The 25,231-nt window shown below is 36.3% G+C and overlaps 1 protein-coding gene across 6 annotated transcripts in view; it reads left to right on the forward strand.

The window, feature by feature from the left end:
* Srpk2 (SRSF protein kinase 2) overlaps positions 1-25,231 on the forward strand; it is a 239,399-nt gene that overhangs the window by 165,971 nt on the left and 48,197 nt on the right. For all 6 annotated transcript variants that reach the window (XM_026395749.2, XM_026395740.2, XM_026395743.2 and 3 more), the window contains 3 exons: positions 21,632-21,740; positions 22,671-22,758; positions 22,986-23,073. In XM_026395749.2, coding sequence (XP_026251534.2) covers positions 21,632-21,740; positions 22,671-22,758; positions 22,986-23,073 — 285 coding nt within the window. The remainder of the gene's footprint in view (positions 1-21,631; positions 21,741-22,670; positions 22,759-22,985; positions 23,074-25,231) is intronic.

A 25,231-nucleotide genomic window follows, 5' to 3' on the forward strand; every position in this document is an offset into this window, starting at 1 on the left:
CAGAAGATGTACAAATGAACAGACCTTTAAAACATTAAGGAATTATAGGGGCTGTAGTTTCTTAGTAATTTATGATATGATATTATTTCTGTGTTAGTTAAGAAACAATATACTTTTAGTTAATCTGCTAAGAGGACAACGTTTTTCTGCTACGAAAGTATAAGAACTAAATTTCTACTGTAAATCTAATTCTTCCACAGGTGTAGGCATCTACACACAGAATCACTATTTCCTTTAGAAAAGAGAATGAGGATCTTACCATTTTATCTAAATATGGTCATGACCCCAAAGGTGTAGGTCCATGCTGTCTAATAAAAGAAAATAAATAGTTTGGAAAGGTGAGAAGTAGAAATTCCCTAACCTGTTTCTTAATCTGCATTTCTTGGCTTGGAAATTAGGTTGCTAAAAGAGGAAATGTGGACTACTATTTTTTAGTTTTATTGCCGAGGTAAAAGCCTTAGGCTTGTCCAATGGAACCATCCTTCCCGAGCTGTTCTCTTCAGCAATAGGCTCTACCATGCTGGAAAGAAAACTGCCTGCTCTACACCTGACTGTCCTGTCTGTTGGTCAGGAGGTGGAGCCAGTATTCTCATTGCCCTTCAGTCTCTGAGGACCAGCACAGGGATATCCTGTCCTCAAATACAGAGCCAAGGATTAGAAAGTTCAGCAGTCAGGGATGATTTTAGGTAACACTCACTGAACTCTAAATATCTTGAAGAGTTTAGTCAGTCTCAACAAGGCCTGTTAGAGATGGCTAGATGTTCTCCCTATGTGCATGCATGCACATGCATTCCTATACACATGTACTGTTTTCCATTCTTAAATTTTGTAACTAGTGCCTCTAGTTTGCATTACATGTGCCAGATGCCATCCATACTCTGAATTTTGTGGTATAGATCATAACAATTTGTGTTAGATAACTGACATAAATATATTTAAGGAGTCTGTGTTAGATTTTTGTTGCTGTGGCAAAATACCTATAATCAAAAGGAAGAAAAGGCTCATTTTGTCCCTGTTTCACTTTTCAGTTCATGGTCCTATGAACCTGTGGTGAGGCAGAACATCTTGGCTTGAGGCCATAATAATAGAGAAAACTGCTCACCTCAGAAGGGCTGTAAAGCAAAGAGAGAACGGGATAGGAGGAAGCGACAGGATCCGAATGTCCCTCCCCTTCAAGGGCACAACCCCAGTGACCTAACTTTTTTCTACTAGGCCTTACTTCCTGAAGGTACCATTACTTCCCAGTAGAATCACAGGCTGGTGACCAAAGCCTTCAGCACATGACTTTTGGAAGACATTTTGAGTCCAAAGGAATAACAGAGTCCAAGGGATTGGACTGGAATGTCTAGTATAAAAACTGTGGACTTCAAATTTCTTTCTATATTGGATGAAAGAGGTAGTTCCCCCCCACACACTAGAACTGATTTAGGTCTCTTAAGTTAATAAAGATACTTTATCGCCTCTGAGTATTTAGTGTATTAGCCTGCTATCAAGTACATTCTCTTATGAGCCACACTACAATGATCAGGATTAGGGAGTTAACATGTTAATATTATTTTACCATCAGGCACCATTTAGCATCTGACAGTTGCCCAGTATAAAGTAGTTCCATGGCAGAATCATACATTACATTTTGTTGTCTTGTTCCTTTCATCTCCTTTATTTGGAACAGTTTCTGAGTATTTTCTTGGCTTTCATGACCTTGACATTTGAAGATTGTAGGCCAATTATTTTATAACATTTCTCAATTTGGAATACCCCACAAATGATGTTGTAAGGTCTTTTCAGTACGTCCTATCCAGGTGGTAAACATTTTGATTCAGTGTCTTACAGGTGGTGCCATCAATTTAGATTGTGACTATTAGATATCTCTACTGTACAGTTAATCTTTCCCCCTAATTAATAATTATTTTGTTGAGAGCTATTTTGAGACCATATCAATATCTCAGTCAACATATCCACCCCCTGTCCCAACTGTCTGAATTTCTGTTTCAGAAATGATGTTAATAGATTAACTCATCATAGACGTCTGTTTTATTCAGTGGGTTATAATCAGCTACCCTCAATTCATTATGATGGTTGGATTTACCCTGAATCCTTGGAGCCCAGAGGATTTTGCTCAGTTTTCTCCTCTTTGATCTTGTGGCTTCTTAATGATTTATAAGAGGCCAGGCTCTCATTGTCGCATTACATTTACTTAGGTGATTTATTTCCTTGTGTGTGATGAGTAACCTGTTGCTATCATTGACATTTTGGTCACCTCTCCCTTCCCTCCTTACCTGGCATGGGCACTGACACCCTCTATGCCTTTCCCTGACTAATGGCTTTGGGATTAAATTGTTCAGGAAGGGTTAAGGGGAGAGGGCTTGCTCTCAAGAGTGGGAGGATATTTTACTTAGGCTGAGGTGTCTTGTTTGGATCCTGTCACTGTATTTGTTCCTCTTGTTGTCATTGCCTTCATTCCTAAAGCACTTCTACTCTGTTAGCCAATTTTCATTTCTCCCCAATTACAACGAAGCATCAACAACAAAATATACCACATATCTTTTCTCTTCACAAAGGAATATTTATTCATCACAGGAAATACTACACTTTTAGTGGATGTCTCTTGGAACCTGTCACTTAGCAGCTGCTACCATGAGCCTTTGAATCCTTGTTGTTCTTAGTCATTCACGACTGGCCACATTGCATTTGATCTTTAACTCCTTACTGCAGCATGTCTTCCCATATTCAAAACTTGTGAGTCCACTATCACCAAAAGGCACTCTTTATAGTTCTGATGTTTCTAACCTATTATTCATTACTTCTGTCTTCTTGCATTGCCATCGTCTTTGGAGTGGGACTTTCTTTTTCCTTTCTTGGTAGCCAGCTTGTTTAATCTTAACTCCGCAGGAGGATTGTGGACTGGTGCCTGAGAGATCTGGGTTCTGAATCTGACTCTGCTGCTCTCTGGCTCTGTATCCTTGCCTTTTTTTTTTTTTTAAATATATGATGTAGAAATATATAATAATGTCTTCCTTGCTAAGATTTTTATGGGGATGAAAATGAGATAACATGTGAAGTGTGTGGCATAGTACATGATACTAGAAGATTTCTTAAGAAGTATGAATTTTATTTTCTATTTTGTGGTATTTGTTCCACAGTTCTTCCCTTGAGTGCATCCCCCTCTGTATTTTCCTGCTACTCCCATTGGTACTGGTTCCCTTAGTGCCCTGCCTGAGCTTTCTAGTCAGAGAGTGTTTCATTAGCCTCTGGAGAGAGAGAGAGCTGTCAGTGCTGCCTGTCTTTTTTCATGTGTCACCTGTGGTCAGTGGCATGGGCAGGAAAAGAGCAGCAGGTTATGAAGTTTATTCAGATCCCACTTCCAGGGTAGTCTATAAAACAAGCACTGTGGAAGGCCTTGCGCAATATGTGCTCACTTCCTGTCTGTCACAGGATTTTAGAGTCATTAGTGTACCTGGTAAGCATTCCTGGGCTTCACTGCAAGCTCCCAAATTGGACTCCTGGGGATTGGGTCTAGAACTTCTTCAGATGATTTTTCTACATGTTGAAAGTTGAAGTCTACTGATCTAAGACTTGTACCACACTTCTAAAACTCCAAAGCTTCAGCAGAGTGAAGTAACCCTTCACTCTACCCCATACTCACTCACAGAATAAGGGAGACAGTGCTTTGACGTACTTTATATTTCTTTTGGGAACCCTCCATACATACCTGCTGCAAGGACCTGATAAATGATGACAACAGCAACATTGCTTTCTTCTGTCAGGCTGCCTGCTCTGACAGACTTCTCAGGGATCCCATTTTGTAGCTCTCTTAAAGCATTCTTAGATCTAAGTTGGGGTCATTGTATTGTTTTATCACATTATCTCTGGAGACATTGATTTCAATGCAGTTGTGGTCTGACTATGTATGAAAACATGTTATTTACTTGGAAATGCCTTCCTTTAACCCCTATTTAGATCTTAGGTTCCCATCCTCATTGCTCACAGTAGTTCCCTCTTGCATAGTACTTTTCACAGTATGTAATTACACATTTATTTTTGTGTTTGTTTATAATCTTCTTTCACTACTCTGAAAGTTCCTTGCAGTTAAGGACTCTATATTTTGTTACCCCTATGGCATTTGAGCCATCCATGACACAGTGATTTTTTTTTTTTTTTTTTTTGGTTCAGATGAGACGATTCCTTCTCTTATTAGACTACAAGAGATCTGATGCTGGCTGTGTGTCTGAGATGTATCAGCACAAACAGGATAACATGCCCTGCAGAACCCACAAATTGTAGTCCAGGGCCTTCATGTCTGCTGTCAATCTTAAATTCATCCACAATTCTCCAGATTCTTGTATATTACACACATCTGAGTGGTATACAGATTGTGTGTGTAGAAACTTAGGGAAAGTGTCTTCTCCAAAACATAAGTAATATGAGTATTTACATAATTAGAAACATGTCTGATGACTTCCTTTCTATGAACAAGTTTTTATCCTTGTGTGTTTACTATCCATCTCTGGAAACTTCAGTCTAGCCAAAATTTAATTAACTTTCATAAGTTTACTATGAAAGTTAAAAAGTTTAAAAGTTTTCACTGACGTTTTACTCTCCTTCTTTTCCCCCCTCTCCACAGTTCATGACTTAAAACACTTTTGTAGCTTCAATTTTATTTTTCCTTAAAAAAAAAAAAAGCAATATACCTTATATAACGTTGGCTTAGAATTGATAGTGTATAAATCACATAACAGTAGCTGTCTCATCTTAGTGGTTCTTCAGTGGAGACAGTTTTGCCCCTAGAAGCATACTTGTGAATGGTGGGAGATGTTTTTGGTTCTATAACTGAGGTTGCTGCTAGCATCTAGTGGGTAAAACATCCTACAATGCATAGATAATTACCTGTAATAAAAATTATCCAGGTTCTAATGTTAGTAGTGTTAAGATCAGAAAACACTCTACAAAATACCCGTTTTTCTTTATTTAAAATGGTGTCATACACCTCGACTATATTGTGGAGATGTAATCTTTTGTTTCTGTTCTTTTTGATATAAATAAGAATAACCTTTATTCATACGCAATTCTTTTAGTTAAAACGCTAATGCTACACACAAACTTAATAGGGCTTTTGAACTTGTTACATAAGGGCTTATTACATTTTCTTTTATGGAGACTAAGGAGATTCTGACTCCTGGTAGACCTGTTGGTGCCAAGTTGACATGACAATGGAGTACTTATTTGTCAGATAGCAGGGAATTATACACTAGGTCTATGGCATTCATGATATGTAAATTTTACCTCAATTAATTAGCTATTAGCAAATAGCTAATTACAACTGGATTGTAGGATTTCTATTTTTATTTCTTTAACTTCTTTCTTTTGGTTTTCTTTTTCTGCATTTCTTTGTAAATTAGAAAAAAGACAAGTGAACTGGGCATGGTAGTGCTCTCCTGAAATCCCAGCAGCTCCGGAGACTAAGGCAGGAGGATTTCGAGTTCAAAGCCAGTCTCAGAAATTTAGTGAGGCACTTAGCAACTGAGGAGATCTTGTCTCTAATAAAATGTAAAAAAGAGGCTGGGGATGTTGCTCAGTGGTTAAGCACCCCTGAGTTCAACTGACAGTACCAAAGAAAAGAAAAAACAAAAAGGATAAGTATTTAAAAAAGAAAAATTTAACAGTGAGGGACAAGGGGAAATTTTGTGTATGGAAGTCTTGTTGTAGGTAAGGAAGATTAATTTGAAATTTTGAGTTATTGATATTGGAGACAAAAGTTGTGTGTGTTAATGTGTATTTATGATTATATATACACATTTGAAAACATTTCCTTATAAGGAAAGGACTAAAGCAAACAAGTGCACTGAGATAGCATCTTTAGTTTGACAGACTGTTGAACATGGAGGGCAATGGTGAAAAAACTACCAAGTTTTGCTGGGCTTGGTGGCCTATGTCTGTAATCCCAGTGACTCGGGAGGCAGAGGCAGAAAGATTGAAAGTTCGAGGTCATCCTCAGCAACTTAGTGAGAACTTGTCTCAAAATAAAAAGGGTTGAGCATGTGGCTCAGGGGTAAAGCACCCCTGGGTTCAATCCCTGGTACGGTCTTATGGACTGTTCCTAAATCTTAAACAGGTATTACAGATGTAATAGGTAAAAAGATCACATAAAGATGATCAATGGCCTCTGAGAAATTTCATGGAATCTAAGAAGAGAAAGAATTAGCAAAAGAAATAGACATTAGTAATTAGGAAGGTAAGAGAGCTACCTGGATTTGTGCTCAGCTTGGCATGGAGCAGACTGAGCAACTAAAGGTGGCAGCCATATAATTCTGAAGGAAAATTTTGTTCAGAACACATTGAATTGTGTAATTTAGATTTTCTGTTTTTTTGTTTTTTTAAATAGCAATCATTCTAAATGTCACTGGTTCTTGTCCCCACTACTGAGTCCCTGAAGTCACCATGTACAGTTTGTTGTGATCTTTCTGCTCCTCACTCCTACCATATTGCCAGTCTCCACTGTTCTCAGTGCCACAGCAGGGTTGCATGGCGTAAGTGAGGGACCAGCCCAAGTGCCTCCCCAGCATCCCCTCTGTCACCCACCACATCTCAGCCTGCCTGCTGCCCTCATCTGCACTGGCCTCTACTGCTGCTCCCTGGAGTTTGGTATTGGAGGTCCACAGTCAACACAGCAGCTACTGCTTTACTCATTCTGTCCTTTTCTCCTTTCACATCCACTGAAACATAATATTCCATCCTTGATCCTCCTGGCATTGAAACACTCTCAAAAATCACTTGTTGTATTTTGGGGCTATCTAGGGCCTTTCTCTTGAAAGGCCCTAGTTTATTTTTTTGGGTCCCAGGATTTCAAAAACTTTTTTTTTTTTTGAGTCGACCCTCTCTTTTGAAATATCTTTATTTTTATGTGCTGCTGAAGATTTAACCCAGTTCCTCACACATGGTAGGCAAGCGGTCTACCACTGAGCCACAACCTCCAGCCTAGATTTTAAAAACATTTGTAAATAGAACCTAGTATGGGCTAAGTTTAAGAGTTATGTATTTTCTGTTTCCCACTTGGACTAATAGAAAAATGGACTATATCCTTAGAGTCTATCCAGATTTCTCTTCATGGATATTTTGTATTGGGTAGAATTGTGATGATTTTTCTCTGTACTACATCCTGTTTCGATCTGGAATTGGAAAAAGTTAAATGAAGAAAAGTTTCAGGGGGCCTGGGATTTGTAGCTCACTGGTAAAGCACTTGTCTAGCATTAGTGAGGCCCTGAGCCTCACTACTTTTTAATGATTAATTAATTTATTATTATTAATTTATTATATTATTTATTCATTATAATTATTAATTTTATTATTATTTAATGTATTTGGTCCCCAGGGCCACATAAAAATAAATAAATTAAATAAGATAATTTGTCCATCTGCAACTTAAAAAAAGAAAAGTTTCAATTTTTTTTCTTGTGCTGGAGATTGAACTCAATCACTGAGCCACACCCCCAGCTCTATTTTATATTTTATTTAGAGACAGAGTCTCACTGAGTTGCTTTAGTGCCTTGCTTTTGCTGAGACTGGCTTTGACCTCTAGATCCTCCCTCCTCAGCCTCCTGAGCAACTGGGATCATAGGCATCCGCCACCGTACCCGGCTGATGTGTTTTTGTTTCTTGGTCTGTTTTATGTTGACTAGGAATCAGTAATTTTAAACTTGCTATTTTTTCCCCTCACACATTTTTTTTTTTTTGGAGATACAATCCATACATATAACATCCCGCCACCCTTATTAAAAACAAACATTTTAGCTGTTTTCAATATATCCACAGAATTGTGTAACTATCTTCACTAATTCTGGAATGTTTTTAGCCCTCCCCAATGAAGTTTGTTGTTAGAGGGGAGGGAAGAGAACTGCAGGTTAACAGTTACTTTCCTTGTGTCCCTTGACTTATCTACTCAGGATATTTCATACAAACAGAATTTTATAATGTGTATTCTATTGTGTCTGGCTTCTTTCACTTAACATAATATTTTCAAATTTAATCCATGTAGTATTATATAGGAAACTTCATTTTATGCTGAATAATGTTTCATTGTCTGAGTATCCCATTTTATTGATGCATATTTGAGTTGTTTTTACTTTTTGGCTGTTAGGAATATGCCGTGGCCTCTAGTAACTCCTGTTACAGTGGATATTGTTGCATTGCTTTTGCTGTATATCTAGAGATAGATCCTAGGCCATATAGTACCTCCATGTTCAGCTTTTCAAGGATCTGCTATATGGTTTCTCCAAGAAGCTGTCTCAATCTACATTCCCATCAGCGATTGTATCTTGATTATTATACATTACTCTCCTTCATCCTGTTATGTATTTTTTTCTTGTGATTTATTTGGTTATCTAATTCAATTCTAATTAGAGTTTTACCTATTTTTTTTAACCTTTGAGCTTACACATAACCTCCTGACTTCTATTTACTGATTCACCCACGCACACCATGAATCTTTAAACCTGAATATCTTATCAGAGGCACCAAATTCTTTCTTGTTATGATAGTAATTTCACCTGTATTGGAGCACACTGAGATGGTGATGTTTTCTCCAAGATGGTCTGGAGTCATAAAGGGAGAGTTTTTAAGAAGGAAGGATTTAATAATAGCAGCATTCAGTTAATCCACAGTTTGATGGGGTATAGGCTATGAGGCCAGTGGACTGCCTGTTGGGAGGATCTCTAGTGACCCTTTCTTTGGGGTTCGTGATGGATTGTGCAGATGTCAAGGTGAGGATATGCTAGAAGAGAGCATAGCAGATTCTTCAGTGAAATATAGTAGTGAACTAATTGGAGTTTATAGGGAGTGGAGTCAGAGAGGGCCAAAGAAAAGTTGATTTCAGGATGTAATATCTGAGTGTATTTCTAAGCAGAACAGAAGAAATCTCAGGAAAGATGGAAAGGCTAGCAAGAAGAGATTAAATGAATGATTTCTAGAGATAGTGGTTTAGTCTTTTAAAGATTAAGGGCACATTTCTCTCTCTCTCTCTCTCTCTCTCTCTCTCTCTCTCTCTCTCTCTCTCTCTTTTAATTTAGTTGTACACAATGCCTTTATTTTTATTTATTTGTTTTTATGTGGTGCTGAGAATCGAACCCAGAGCCTTGCACGCACCAGGTGAGCGCTCTACCACTGAGCCACAACCCCAGCCCCAAGGGCACATCTTTATTAAAGATCAGTTGTGGAGGTTTTGCCCAGCTGTTATGGTGAACAGAGTAAGGGGACTATTCTGTTTGTTATTGTTGCTTAACAAATCCCTAAGCTTAGCTGTCTTAAACCTTCTTTTTTTTTTTTTTATTTTGTTCATGATTGTATGTATCAGGGATTTAGAAAAAGCAAAGCTGAGATGGTTTGTTTTTCCTTCATAATAACTGAGACCTCAGCTGAGTATCTCAGTGGCTTGAGATGACTCAGTGACTTGGGACCAGAATCATCAAAGCTCCCATGTCTGGTCCCTGGGCTAAAGGGATGAAAAACCAACGTTGCCAAATGGCTTACCTATGTTTGTCTTCTGTATGTGGCTTGGGTTTCTAACAGCATGGCAGCTCCGGAGGAGTCAGATTTCTTAACCTGGGTACTCCAAGTTCCAGAAGCAAATTGCACACTTGCAAGGTGGAAACTATCTTCTTTTTATAACCTGTCCATGGAAATCAGTTACTCCTCTACATTCTGTTGCTTAGAAGCACATTAGAACCCTATTCAGGTTCACGCAGAGGGGACCTAAAGTCCATTTCTTGACAGAATGTCAGGGGTCAATGAAAAACAGGTAGTTTGGGAGTTACTATTTGGTCTTCTTTGGAGAAGAGAGTCTGTCAGAATGTAGCCACAAGAAATCAATGATGTGGAATAGGAAACAATAACCACTTTTCCTAGGACATCAGTTCATGTAACACTGTATTCATCTGGTATAGATTATGAGCCCTAAGCCTAAAATCTATTAAGTATGACTAAATTCCTACATTGGGTGCCAAACACAAGAGTATGTACAAGTTGTTGCATGAGTTAGACTTTCTGATGATTATTAAACTGGAAAGCATTATTAATCTTAGATTATAAAACCAGGTAGGGACTTATAATGAGGCACAAAGATCAGTTTTATTTTCTACATGTAGGTCATTTCTTTCTATGAACTAGATTCTTTTTCTCATTTTTAGAACAATTGATAATTTCTTTAGAATTAGTCACTATGTAAATTGAATTGTGTTTATATGTATTTTTTTTCCTTTTTTTTCTTTTGTACAAGAGAATGTAACATATGCTCTGGAATATGTCTTTCATTGTATGTTTGAGTCAGCATTACTATGTGCTGTGATCCACTTAAAAACAGTAGGAGCCTTGAAAATAACAGTAAATCTTGACTTCTTGAAATAATTATTTGGTTACGTTTTGATGTCTGGATGTGTGTAATTGTGGCTTTTAGTTTCAAATAGCCAAGGAGCTGTTTTCTGAGATCCTTTCATTTTAAAAGTGTTTAGTTACTGAAAGAATTTTTTTTTAGTTGTAAAGAAAACCTTATTATTTCTCATGTAGATTCTGATTTCTGAACTCTAGTTATTACCCACCTAAGACTTTCTTATTCTAAGATCAATATGTTTCCTCAGTTCATAATTCAATATATTATACTTTTATTTATCCAGAACATAGTGAAGAACCAAGAAATGTGCTGAAAGTCTTAAAGTAAACCATTGTCCAAGGTTGTCCAGAAATAACCTTATTGACTACAGTTAACACTTGCCTTGTATGGTCATGTTCTGGCAGCTTTCAGCCTTAGATTGGCTGAGACTTAGTTGCTTGGTTACAAGGATGTACTCTTATTTAGATTGCAGTTTATTTGCACGTGATCTATTTTTTTAACCTTTTTTTAATATGTATTCTTTTAGTTGTAGTTGGACACAATTCCTTTGTTTTATTTATTTTTATGTGGTGCTGAGGATCAAACCCTGTGCCTTGCACACGCTAGGCGAGTGCTCTACTGCTGAGTCACAACCTCAGCCTCTGTATATGTTCTTTATTATGGAGATTTTCATATAGTTAATTATATGATGATTAATGATCTCATATAATGCCTGTTAACGACTCCTTTGCCCATAGTGCAAGTAAGGAGAAGGGTCAGAACAAAATATAAAAACCATAAAGTGCCAGTAAACATTGCAGCCTGCTGCTAGAGGCAGTGAAAAAAGTCTTAGGCAGAAAGACTGCACAATTTGCCAGGGAAGAATCAGATGTTTCTATGTTTTATTATACAGTAAAGCTTTAGCCCCCCCCCCCCCAAATAATATATATAATAAACTCAAGGAAAAAAATGTGAACCAAAAATTTTACATCTAGCCAAAACTGACCTTCAGTTATCTGTTTGTTTTGTTTTGTTTACTTGGAATTAAACCCAAAGGTACTTAACCACTGAACCCCATTCCCAGCCTTTTTTTTGGTATTTTATTCAGAGACAGGGTCTCACTGAATTGCTTAGGGCCTTGCTTAGTTGCCAAGGCTGGCTTTGAACTCAGGATCCTTCTGTCTGTGCCTCCAATCCGCTGGAAATGTCTTATATAAACTGTTATTATGTGTAAGCACTGTGAGAATCAGCACTCTGGAGAATGTCTTTTAAAAAACAAAACTGAGCTTATATAGAAGTAATCAGAATCAATAAAGAGATGTAGACACGAAGACTGATTTCATAAAAAGACAAAGTTAATACATAAAAAATACTTAAGGAGGTATCTTAAGTAGGCATGTAACTAGACTTCAGAGAATCTGTATTTGGTTCTTATAGTCTGGGTTTTTGTTTTTTGTTTTTGTACCAGGAATTGAACCCAGGAGTACTTTACCACTGAGCTACATCCCCAGCCTTTTTATTTTTTATTTTGAGACAGAGCTTCACTAAGTTGCTTAGAGCCTCGCTGAGTTGCTAAAACTGGCCTTGAACTTGTGATCCTCCTATCTCGGCCTCCCTAGTTGTGGAATTATAGGCATGCATCATTGTACCTGGTTACTGTTTTTTATTGTAAGGATAATTTTTTTCCATTAAAAATAAAAAAAGCTTTTTTGAAGTTGTAGATGGACAGAATGCCTTTATTTTATTTGTTTATTTTTATGTGGTGCTGAGGATCGAACCCAGTGCCTCATGCATGCTAGGCAAGTGCTCTGCCAGTGAGCTACAGCCCCAGCCCCATTTTTTTTTTTTTAAAGAGTGAGTGAGAGGAGAGAGGAGAGAGAGAGAGAGAGAGAGAGAGAGAGAGAGAGAGAGAGAGAGAGAGAGAATTTCCAACATTTATTTTTTTTTTTTTTAGTTCTCGGCGGACACAACATCTTTGTTGGTATGTGGTGCTGAGGATCGAACCCGGGCCGCACGCATGCCAGGCGAGCGCGCTACCGCTTGAGCCACATCCCCAGCCCCACCCCAGCCCCATTTTAAGAATAATTTTGTAACGACATATTTCATAGAGCAATGTTTTGGATTCTTCTGTCAAAGATACCCTGAACAGGGACTGGGATTGTGGCTCAGTGGTAGAGTGCTCGCTTAGCCTGGGCGCGGACCTGGGTTCGATCCTCAGCACCACATAAAAATAAAAGGCATTGTGTTGTGTCCATCTACACCTAAAAAGTAAATATTAAAAAAAAAAAAAAAAGATACCCTGAACAGAGAAATCTGGCTTTATATAATTTAACAAATAATGGATAAATGTCAGCAATGGAAACAAAATATGCCATTAACTCTTTATCCTTGGTTAATATGAGATTTAGAGATATTAATATATTTATGGTGTGTTCAGTGAAGTTGGACACTTAATTGTGCATATGTGAAAATAAGCTTATGATACAAACTTCAGTGATGAGAAAAAACTGAGCAGTTATATTTACAAAGTTTAATTGAGCAAGAGAAAGGTTCTAGAACCCAGCAGCATTGTAGACAAAAGATGGTTCAGAATGGCCCACCCTACAACACATCCAGGTTATATTTATAGCAAGAAAAAAACGGAAATGACATACAGAAACAACCTTATTGACTGCAGTTAGCCCTTGCTTTGTATGATCATGTTTTGGCAGCTTTCAGCCTCTGATTGGCCGAGACTTAGTTGCTTGATTACAAGGATATACTCTTAGATTAGATTACACTTTATTTGCGCTACAAGCTAGGTTACATTTCACTGTATATGGAATCTTTTGGGGAAGTATGGAGAGGCTGATTTAGTCCAAATTTATTTTGGTTAAATAAATCTCTAGGCATAGTATCTTAAAAACAACTACCAGCTGTTTATAATCTAACTATTTTATTTACAATTCCTGTCTATATCCATGGTACATTTAAAATGGGTTCTAAAACACTCATGAGCTTGGGAAAAAGATATTGTCATGTTCTAGATTCTAGAGTGCAGATGAGGATTTTAGACACTGGCTTGCCTTAGAATGTGACTTGCATTTCCATTTTGGGCTCTTAATGTTTTTTTAGAATCTTCTCTAGAAAAATAGAAATGTCATTAGTATATATTAGAACAGTTTGCTGCAGCTACAAAATTATAGCACTATAATGACAAGTAAGGTAGATTGTTGATCACAAAAGCAGAAGAAATTCTTATTTATTGTCTAGAATCTGATTCCAACTTTTATAAGTATAGAGAGCTAGTAGAGAACTTGAACCTTAAATGTCATGGGTACCATGATAGTTTTGCTGAGGATCTCATCAATATTGTCACAGCTTAGTATCTTTCTTTTCTATTTCCCTAAGTACTATACATTTTAATTTTGTAGAATAATAATAAATGTAGTATTTCTACTATGTAATTTTCTTTACAGTATTATTATATGATATTACCTGTGATACATTTAGATTCTTGGTTTACTCCCTGCCCGCCCACACACCCAAAGCTGGTCATAAGATGAATAAAGGATATACTTTGTTAATCCCTCTGCCCCCCTGACCTGGCCCCAATAGTAAAATCAACACTTTTGCACAACTCTAGGTCTCAAATCTGATCCCAGTATACTATTTTTGTTTTCTTTCTTAACATCAAATAGAACTATTTATTTCACAGTGCATGTGTTTTCCTCTTCGTTTCTCAGGGCTGTCCTCTTTTCTTATTATAGTATAATATTATTTAAAATTGAATTTCAAACCAGGGGAGCCTGTTTCACTTTTCTTTTATGTCATGCCAGGGAACAAATAACTCATGTTCCTCCCATCCATATCTGTCTTGTACTTCGGTTCTCATATATTGAGTATTTATTATGATGTTGTGCTAGGTGCTGAGGATACTGTCTCCAAAGAAAGCTCTCCCCAGAGTTTATAATCTCCTAGGGAAGATAAGTGAGGCAATAACTGAAATATCTGTTAGTTATTTTGTGTAACAGAATCTAAGGAGGCATTTTGGAGGTGAATAAGAGAAGGGCAGAACAGGGGCCCTTCTTTTTTTTTTTTTTAGAGAGAGAGAGAGAATTTTTTTAATATTTATTTTTAGTTTTTCGGCGGACACAACATCTTTGTTTGTATGTGGTGCTGAGGATCGAACCCGGGCTGCACGCATGCCAGGCGAGCGCGCTACCGCTTGAGCCACATCCCCAGCCCCAGGGGCCCTTCTTGAGCAAGAAAAATCAGGAAATGCTTCCTGATTAGGGCTTTACTTGAGTTTATCCTGAAGGATAAGTGGCTGTTGTTTGTATCCTAATACTTCACATACAACTTGAGAAATTTTACAGATAGGTATACATAATACATTAGGCAAATAGATGAAGAAATTATACAGTGGAGAAATAATATAAAGTCAGGTTATGGTTATTATAAAGACTTATTAATAGAGATCTATACAATTTGAAAATGTTACAAATTTGTCTCTGGGTTTCTTAGTTATCAAAGAAAGACTATGGTTCTAAGACTGACAGTTTTCATAAGATGAAAAACTAGTTAGCAATTTTTATAGGACAAAGAAAAAAGAAATTTTTTTTTCTGGTGCCAAAGATAAATTTATCAAGAAGTTTTATCCTATTTGCAAGTTAACAAGTTAACTTGCCACAGTTTGGGGTTTTGCAGAAGTCATGAGATTTCCTGGGTCAGAGACAAAGGACTTAATTATTCATAGCACTGCAAGCAGCTTGAACTTTACGTTGATATTTATTCCCATTGCATCCCAAATCTAACCAAGATGATGTGAACTCAGGCCCAGTTGGATACTGTGTGCCTTATGGGTTTGTTGTCCCATCTGAGGACTCCAATCTTAGGAAATCCCAGTGTTTTATAAGGGCCTACAACAATACCTGCCTGGGAGGACATGCTTATTTTTCTGGATAACAAATCATCCTTCCCTCTTCTTCATAGGAAGATAGTGTCTAGTGTCTCTATTTTACAAAGTTGTTAACAGTATAATCCTTTGAAAGGTAGCCTAGATCGAAGGCCATCAAAATTTCTGTCCAATTAAATTAAATACAGAAGTACAGTCATACTCTTGATGTGTTTTTATTTATTTTCTGATTATACTAGCTAAAGCTAGTATAAAACTGCCAGTATAATGTTGAATACAATGGAGAGAGTAGGAATTTTTATTATGTTTCTAATCATAGGCGGGATGTCTGATGTTTTCTGTATTGTTTTCCTAGACATCCTTCTACTTCTGCTTTGTTCAGAATTGTGATCAGGAATGTTTAGTATTGTCACTTTTTTTCCTATGTCTCGTGAGCTAGTCATGCATTTCCTATTTTAGTTATGGTGAAGTATTTAAGTGAATTTTGAGTGTTAAATCATTTGTATTCCTGAAATAAACCCTATTTGATCATAACGTATATTGTCCTTTTTATATATTGCTTAATTTGATTTGTTGAAATTTTGTCTAAAATTTTTATATTTACATCATGGCCTGTGGTTTTCTTAATATGGCTTTGGAATCAAATAATGCTGGTTTCATAGGATGATACTGGGAATATTTTCCTCTATTTTCAGGAAGAATTTTTCTAGAATTGGTTGTATTTCTTTAGTAATGTTTGGGAGGACACTTTTTAAAAAAATTTTCAATGGACCTTTATTTTATTTGTGTATTTATATGCGGTGCTGATAATCGAACTCAGTACCATACACATTCTAGGCAAGTGCTCTACCACTTAAGCTATAATCCTAGCCCATTTTTTAAGGGAAGGTTTTTAACAATAAATTCCATTTTTCAAATAAATACAAATTATTCAGGTATGTATTTTGTTGAAATTCATGTGGTGTGTATCTTTCAAGGTATTCATTCATTTCATGTATTTTTAAAATATGTATAGGTATAAATTGTAATATTCCCTTGTTATCCTTTCAATGTCTGTAAAATATGTTCTGGTGTCAGTTTTATTATTCTTCATGTTAGTAATTTGTTTCTTTCATCTGGTAGCCTAGCCAGAAATTTATTAAATTTTATTTTTTTCTTTTGTCTCAACCAACTTTTGGTTTTACTGATTTTTTTTTCTATTGTTTTTATTTTTTTTTCTTTCATTGATTCTGGCTTATATCATTATTATTTTCTTCAGGTTATATTTGCTCTTCTTTTTCTCGTTTCTCTTTCCTTTTCCCCTCCCTTCCTCCTCCCAGTGATTGAACCCAGCTGCATTCTACCACTGACCTACATCCCCAGCCCTTTTTATTTTTGAGACAAAATCTTGTGAAGTTTCTGAGACTGACCTCAATCTTGTGACCCTCCTGCCTTAGCCTCCTGGGTCACTGGAATTACAGGTGTGTACTACCATGCCTGGCTTTTCTTTTCTATTGTAGGCATTTAATGCTATAATTTTTCCTCTGAGTACTGCCTTAGCAGTGTTTCGTAGATTGACATATGTTGAGTTTTCATTGTCATTTTGTGAAAAAATATTTTATGATTTTTTTCTTTAGCCCATGAATTATTTTGAATAAGTTTCCAAATTTTGGTTAATTTTCTCATTGCTTTCTAACTTAGTTCTATATGGACCGAGAACACTGTTTTTGTGACTTGTTTCATGGCCCAGTATGTTATCTAAATATTCTGTATGCACTTGAGAGAAGTGTTTGTTATTGAGTATAGTGTTCTGTAAATGTTAGGTTCTGTAAACCTCAAGTTGGTTGGTAGTGTGTTCAAATCTTTCATATCTCTAATGGTTTTTTTGTATACTTTTGAGGAGGAATATTAAAATCTTAAGTGACACAGAATATGTCCATTACCTTACTATAAGCAAGTTTGTTTTCACCATCCCTTTTTAATAAGACTTGTGTGTTAGGGTTGATTTTTTTTTTTTTTTTTAAGAGAGAGAATTTTTTTAATATTTAATTTTTAGTTCTCGGCAGACACAACATCTTTGTTTGTATGTGGTGCTGAGGATCGAACCCAGGCCGCACGCATGCCAAGTGAGTGCGCTACTGCTTGAGCCACATCCCTAGCCCCATAGGGTTGATTTTTGAAATCCTTCCTTAGCCCTTAGAAAGTTTTCAGTGGTTATCTAAAGACACCCTACAATTGGAAGGCTGAGAAACTGTGTCAGCATAAAAATAAATAATATTTTTAGTAGAAAAATAGACTTCGGAAAATCCTTCCATACTACTGTCTATTATGGAATTCTAAACTTCTGATTTACTATTATAAATAGAATATATTTTTTGCAAGGAAAAGGGAATTGTCTTTATCTTTGGCCAGCATGTCTCCCAAAATAGCTAAGAAGGTAAGTTTTAGAATTGTCTTCTTTGGAGTCTTATTACTATGTATATATAGGTAGAGCTTTAGTTATAGTTTTCTTGGGTGCACTGGAGGGATTAGATTAGAAAAAAAAACAGAGCAATGAAATTAATGATACTTTTAACAGTGTATTTTGTTTTCTTTGTATTTATAATTCAAACTAAGATTTGTTTTTAAGAAGAGAAAAACTTGTGATAAATGTCACATTAAACAATACAATAATGTAGTACAGATGAATCAATCAAACCTTTGAGTCATGTAATCATCAAGTATTTGAGCATTTCTGGTACTCTGCTTCATGCCATTAGCAGGGTCTGTGTGTAGCACTGTTGTTTTCCTATATTCCTTTTCTGTCAGTTGATGAAACAGCAAAAGGAACCAAAGAGTGATTGGGGTCTTTGTCCAGTTTGACTGTTAAGATTCCTTATGTGCTAGACAATGCAGTAGGCAATGACATGGCTGCTGATGGTTGTTATAACACAGGGAACTGGAGGAGTTTCTGATGGAATTACTGGAGTGTCCATTTTCTTGAATTTCCCAGGTGTTAGTTGGGTTGGTGTGGGTCTGCTGGGTGGGGACATACTTCCTCTCTTCTCATAGCATAGTTTTTGTTAGGTAGAATAGATGCCCTGTTGGCAAGATTATCATTCTGTGGGCTGGGGATGTGGCTCAAGCGGTAGCTCTCTCACCTGGCATTCGTGTGGCCCGGGTTCGATCCTCAGCACCACATACAAACAAAGATGTTGTGTCCGCCGAAAACTAAAAAATAAATATTAAAAAAAAATTCTCTCTCTCTCTCTCTCTCTCTCTCTCTCTCTCTCTCTTTAAAAAAAAAGATTATCATTCTGTTACAAGGGAGTGAGAGTTGAATGGTCATGAGAGAGTCTTGATTTCTATAGAAATCAAGGAGTTGGATATGAGAATATATAATATATAGATCTGATAATATATATGTCATATTTTCAAAATTAAAAGTCAACTAAATGTTTTTGTACTTTCATTCATTTTTTATCTTTGTATTTAAGAATTACTTTTGTGTTCTTCTTGTTTGGTTGGCCTATTTTTAGAGACAGTATTTTAGCTGCCTGTGGGCTCCAGAGATACTGGACTGAACTAGTAATTTGTTTTTGTTCAACTTTGAGATCCCATAGAGAAAAGGAGCTGCTGCACTTCTGCAGTGATTACAGTGGAGATGGTGCCTTTTCTGAGGTTTTTTTTTTTTTTTTTTTTCTCACAAGAACACACTGGCTGTTTGAGAACTTGAATCTGAAACATACTAGTGATGGAGCTTTCTTCTCTTTATGCACAATTAACTTATAAATTATATTTCATACATTTGATTCAGGTGGGTTATGAACTCCCATTTTTACCCCGTATACAGATTGCAGAATCACATCGGTTACACATCCACATTTTTACATACTGCCATACTAGTGTCTGTTGTATTCTATTGCCTTTCCTATCCTCTACTATATGTAATGTTTTGAACAACTAATAATAAAAATTAAAATAAATAAATTAATTAAAAAGTCCACATCAAAAAATAAATAAATAAATTACATTTACATTGCTTTTAACTACTCAGTTCTGCTCAGCTCTACTACATAGAATGTATGTAATAAATTTAATTTGTATCCAGAAAAAAATTATAAAATATAAATTATAAAATAATTAACTTATTTTCAAGTCTCGAGATGTTAATGTTAGCACTGTGTAGTTTTTTTTTAATATTTATTTTTTTAGTTGGACACAATACCTTTACTTATTTATTTATTTTTAATGTGATGCTGAGGATCAGACTCAGGGCTCACACGTACTAGGTGGGTGCTCTACCACTGAGCCACAACCCCAGCCCATTACTGTGTGGTTTTTTAAGTAAGCCATTCAGTGTTCCCTGTGTATCAGGTCTAGAAAACAGTCATCCAGTAATTAAAACATGGAATGCCTTTCTTACTAGGGGCAAAAAAACCATGGGCTTTGGAATTGCCTTTTTTCCCACCTTGTGTCCAACTTAGTGCTTAATATCTCTGACATTTGGTGCCTTCTGCAGCAATGTGGAAAGAATACCATCTAGTGTGCAGGGTGGATGTAAGGATTGAATAAGATAGACATCACTGTTTCCTGCAATACCATGTTCCAAAAAGCTTGTTAACTGGAAGTCATTTCCTGAGCAAATATGTATGGAACATGTAGCATGTGCAATATGTGCCCTGTGCTCTTAGAGGTTCACAAAGAATGTTAAGACATTAGGCCTGGGGTGAAAAAAATCTGCTTTGCTTTGTTTAACTTTTCATTTCCCAACTCCTTCCTTCCTTCTTTCCTTCCTTCCCTCCCTCCCCACACCAGTCCTGTGTGGAATAGTTGTAATATGTCATAAATCACTTTTGTTTCTTGGAACACAGATTTCAAAATAAAGTGCCTAGTACAATGTTCCTTTTCTAATTGATACTTGATAAGCATTAACTTTCTTTTCTCCTTTTGAGTTGTTAATTTTAATGGTTTAAAAACTGTACTAGAAATCCAGAGACCATATCTTTCAATTACTTAGAGAATTAAACAAAAATTAAGTAATAAGCTATTTGATAATTTGCTCTATTTTATTCCTGACTTAATATCATAGTTCTAGTTTACAGTGTTGTTACAGATTTTGATGTTAAAATCCAGGAAAAGCAAATACAATATTCATAGCAGTAAGAATCTTAGAAATTCAGTGTCCAAATTCCTGCTTGATTAATTTGCCACTTTTAAAATATTGATAGTATTTATTGAATTGTAACTCAGAGCCCTCTGGGAGTTCACAAATATTTATTGAAAAATGTAGTTTGCATACTTGCTGCACCTGTTTCGGCCTCTCAGCACTAGGCACGAACCATTCATATCTTTCTTGAGTGATTTGGGAATTCTGCATATTAAAAAAATAAAAAATCATTGCCGGGGGTGAAGGTCAGTGATGGAATGCTTGCCTAGCATGCATAGGGCCCTGTGTTCTATCCCTAACACTGCCAAAAATAAAAGAAGAAATGGTGTGGGAAAGAGGGAGGAGAGAATATGAATATGAGAACACTAATGTTTTCATAGTAAAAATCAAATTTAAGACTAAAAGAGCATTGTTTGTTTTGGAAACAAGATGATTAAACTGTAGATAAAGAGAATAAAATTAATTTTATATCAAGGGGTAATGTTATAACAAGGGGTAATGTTAATATCCTCTTAGATTGTTCTTTATATGTTTCGTGGAATTGATGCCATATTATAATTCTGTTTTGTAGTCTACTACCTATACTTGAAAATTCAGAGTGAAGGACTTTCTATGCCAGATGTCAGTGAGGCACCCTTACCTCCCCAAAAAGTTCACTGAGAATAGGGTACCAGTCTTGCTTTGCCAATTGATTTCCTTACTTCTAAAGAATGTTTTTCCATGCAAAAGTTTCAGGTTGGAGGAAGAGTAATAAGAGGAACAAGCCATTTGGAGGGTAAATTAACATGTATGTTATACCATTACTTATTGGATATAGGAAAATGGTTGGTGTATACAAATTTATGCAGAGTAAACATCCTTTAATTTCCTGAACTTTGTACAGATGCAAAAATAATTGAGTGTGATTTATAACTTAGAAGAAAAGTCATTTATAAATGTCAAGAATTGGTGTGTACATGTACATACATTGACTTAAAAACAAAACCTCAATTATTATTATTAGGGAGTACTGGATGATTTGTTGCCCTTCAAAATTCTTATTAAAATTAGCTAAAAAGCCTAATGGGAATTCACAAGATACTTTTCTGATGATGGAAGATAATCCTGAAAAAATGTATTTTAAACATTTTAATGATGCTGTTATTTCAGACCTGTCATTCTTGACATCCAGAATTGATGAAGAAATGAAAATAGTACTATTTTCCTGGAATTCTGAATTTTCTTTTCTTTCTTTTTTTTTTTTTTTAAGGTGGCTATCATCCGGTGAAAATTGGAGACCTCTTCAATGGTCGGTATCATGTTATTAGAAAGCTAGGATGGGGGCACTTCTCCACTGTCTGGCTGTGCTGGGATATGCAGTAAGTGCTCTTTGTCGTTTTTGCACTTGATTCCTGGTCTATTCAATATCCTTTTCCTAAGAAGATGTAGCTGACGTTATTCTTACTATGTTATAGCATGTAACAGGCTTGTAACTTCAGCTAGCTAGATTTTTTTTCTTATTATGAAGTTAAGTATTTGAAAATACCAACTTTCTTCTCTATTTTTAAAGCTTTTTCCACAAAATTGCTTTTCACCAGGGGCATGTTACTTTTCTAGTAAATTATCCATATCAGAAAGCATTCAGATGTAAAATTAATAATGTGTAGGCTTTTCAAATTAGTTTTTGTGACATAGGTTTAAAAGCCATGATCCAGCTGGGTGCTGTAGTACATACCCGTAATCCCAGCAACTCTGGAAGCTGAGGCAGGAGGATTTCAATTTCAAGGCCAGTCTAGGCATCTTAGCAAGACCCTTTCTCAAAATAAAAATTAAAATGTTTGGGCACATAGCTTAGTGGTAAAGTGCCTCTGGATTCAATCCACAGTACGAGAGAGAGAGAGAGAGAGAGAGAGAGAGAGAGAAAGAGAAAGAAAGAATATGAGAATATGAATGCGTGCGCGCCAGCCATGATCAATAGTAAGAAACTTAATTGCTGCTCAGGTCATATACACATGTATTTGTGTGTGTATATGAACTGAAACAAGAGTCACAGGAATACTTTTCCTTATTGTGTGATAGATAACTCTGATGTTTTCCTGGTCTATTCAATTTTAGTTAAGAAAAAAACAAAAGCATGAAAGAAATTGTCTTTAATGCATGGATGCCCTATTAATTGTGGTCCCCAAATTTGCAAAATACCATTTTAGAAGAAAACTTATCAGAAGCCTCTCTATTGGATAGATCTTGTTGTAATCATCACCTTTTATGCCGATAATATAAATTACTATGCTTTTTTTTTTTTTTTTAAGGGGGAAAAGATTTGTTGCAATGAAAGTTGTAAAGAGTGCCCAGCATTATACAGAGACAGCCTTGGATGAAATAAAATTGCTCAAATGTGTAAGTACTGGAAAAATGTGAATAATGTAAGAAAAATAAATGACAAATTTTACTTAAGGGATTCTTCTTGTTGATACTAAATTGAAGTAGAATCTGTTTTTTTTTGTTGTTGTTGTTAGTTCCAGTACCAAATCTTTTATTTGAAAAATATCACTTTGTTGGTTGGCCTAATGGAAAAAATTCTCCACTTCAAACTCCTGTTTTTGTGTCCATTTTTCTTTACATAGGTTCGAGAAAGTGATCCTAGTGACCCAAACAAAGACATGGTGGTCCAGCTCATTGATGACTTCAAGATATCAGGCATGAATGGGATACGTATCCTTTGCTTTTTCTGGGCGCGGGGATTGAACTCAGGAGCACTTGACCACTGAGTCACATCCCCAACCCTATTTTGTTTTTTATTTAGAGACAGGGTCTCACTGAATTGCTCAGTGCCTCACTTTTATACAGAGGCTAGATTTGAACTTGCAATCCTCCTGCCTTGGCCTCCTGAGCCACTGGGATTACAGGCATGTGCCACTGCTCTCAGCTCTATGCTTTGCTCCCCCCTCCACCCCCCAGTTGTAAAGGGACCTTTATTTTATTTATTTATATGTGGTGCTGAGACTCAAACCCAGGGCCTCACACATGTTAGGCAACCGCTCTACCACTGAGCCACAACCCCGGCCCTATCCTATCCTTTTTTTTTTTTTTAAATATTGTTTAGTTGTCAATGGCTCTTTATTTATTTATATGTGGTTCTGAGAATCAAACCCAGTACCTCATACATGCTAGGCAATGCTCTACCACGTAGCCACAACCCCAACCCCCTTTCCTTTGCTTTTTGTAGACTGAATTATAATGTACTTTTTTTCTTCTTACTTTAAAATAAAAGATTATATCAAGTTTTTGTAGACTTTATTTGTGCTGCATCCTTCCACATTAGGCCTCTAAAATTATTGCGAAGTCTAATAAGTAGTACATCTAGTGTGGTCTGTTAGTGGTTTTGGTATAGTAGTGTCTTTGGCAGTGAAAAAAAGAAATAGCAAAACTTGGCCTGGTTTTTTAACAGAATTTGTTTTGTTTTATTTCTTCTTCAGTAATTGTGGTGAACTTTATTTTTGCAGTGGTTGGTGGAAGTGTGTGCCAGCACTTCTTTGTGCTTTAAACCTTTTAAAACCAGTGTACAGGGGGCATGTATGTGTGCTCCAATAGCTACAAAGTACTGCATGAGGCTGAAATGTATTTGCTTACGCAGTAAGAGGAAAAATGCTACTTTAATGCTGATATCCCAAAGTTGCATTCAAGTGATATTGATATTGTTTAGTCCTAATAACTCTGAATTCTGTTTCTAGAGTGATACAGCTGAGACTTTCAATTAGTTCTTCCTGCAGAGTATAATCTTCCTGCTGGTGAATGTGGAAGGTGTGATATTTTTTATTTTTGATGTGTGTATTTGGTTTTCAAGTTCTGGGGATTGAACTTTGGGCTTCCTGCATAGTAGGCAAGCACTCTAGCACTGAGCTACATCCTGAGCCCCTGATTTCTTTCTTTTCCCTCCAGTTTGTCTGCTTTACAAAAGCCTGGTAAAAGGAAAGTGATAACATTTTCTGTAGTAATTGGTAAATGGATTAGATCTCCAGTGTTTTTCTATTAAAGCTTTAATTATGAAGAGTTTTAAACATACATAAAAGCAGAGAGTGTAGTACAGTGAATTTCTGAAAATCCAGTACACAGATTCAGTGTTTGTTAAGGTCTGGCGCTAATTTCTACATCTAGCCTTTCTCTCTTGCTGAATTATTTTAAAACAAATCCTAGAAGTCATGTGTTTTTTTTTTTTAACCTACATAAATGTCAGTGTGCAGTTTGTAAAAATATGTGGATTGGTTTTTTAAACATGACCATAAAACTCACTGAATAAAATTCATTCAAATTTTCTTGGTATGGCAAAAATGACTTTCTTTTTTTTTATACCTAGAGTTGAACCCAGGAGTGCTTACCCAGTGAGCTACATCTTCAGCCTTTTTATTTTGAGACACAGTCTCTTTGAGTTGCTTAAATTCTCACTAAATTGCTATAGCTGACCTCAAACCTGCCATCCTTCTGCCTCTGTCTCCCGAGTTGCTAGAATTATAGGCATGCACCACCATGTGCAAAAATGACTTTTTTTTTTAAGGTACCTGGGATTGAACTCAGGGGCACTCCACCATTGAGCCCCATGTCCAACTATATTTTGCATTTTATCTAGAGACACGGTCTCACTGAATTTGCTTAGTGCCTCACTTTTGCAGAGTCTGGCTTTAAATTTGTGATCCTCCTGCCTCAGCCTCAGCCTCAGCTTCCTGAGCCACTGGGATTACAGGCATGTGCCTGAAATGACTTTTTTTTTTTTCTTAAACATCTATTTTTTAATTATAGGTGGACACAATACCTTTATTTTATTTTTATGTGGTGCTGAGGATCGAATCCAGTGCTTCACGCATGCTAGGCAAAT

The sequence above is a fragment of the Urocitellus parryii genome, chromosome 3 (assembly GCF_045843805.1).
Source record: "Urocitellus parryii isolate mUroPar1 chromosome 3, mUroPar1.hap1, whole genome shotgun sequence".
Taxonomy (NCBI): Eukaryota; Metazoa; Chordata; class Mammalia; order Rodentia; family Sciuridae; genus Urocitellus; species Urocitellus parryii.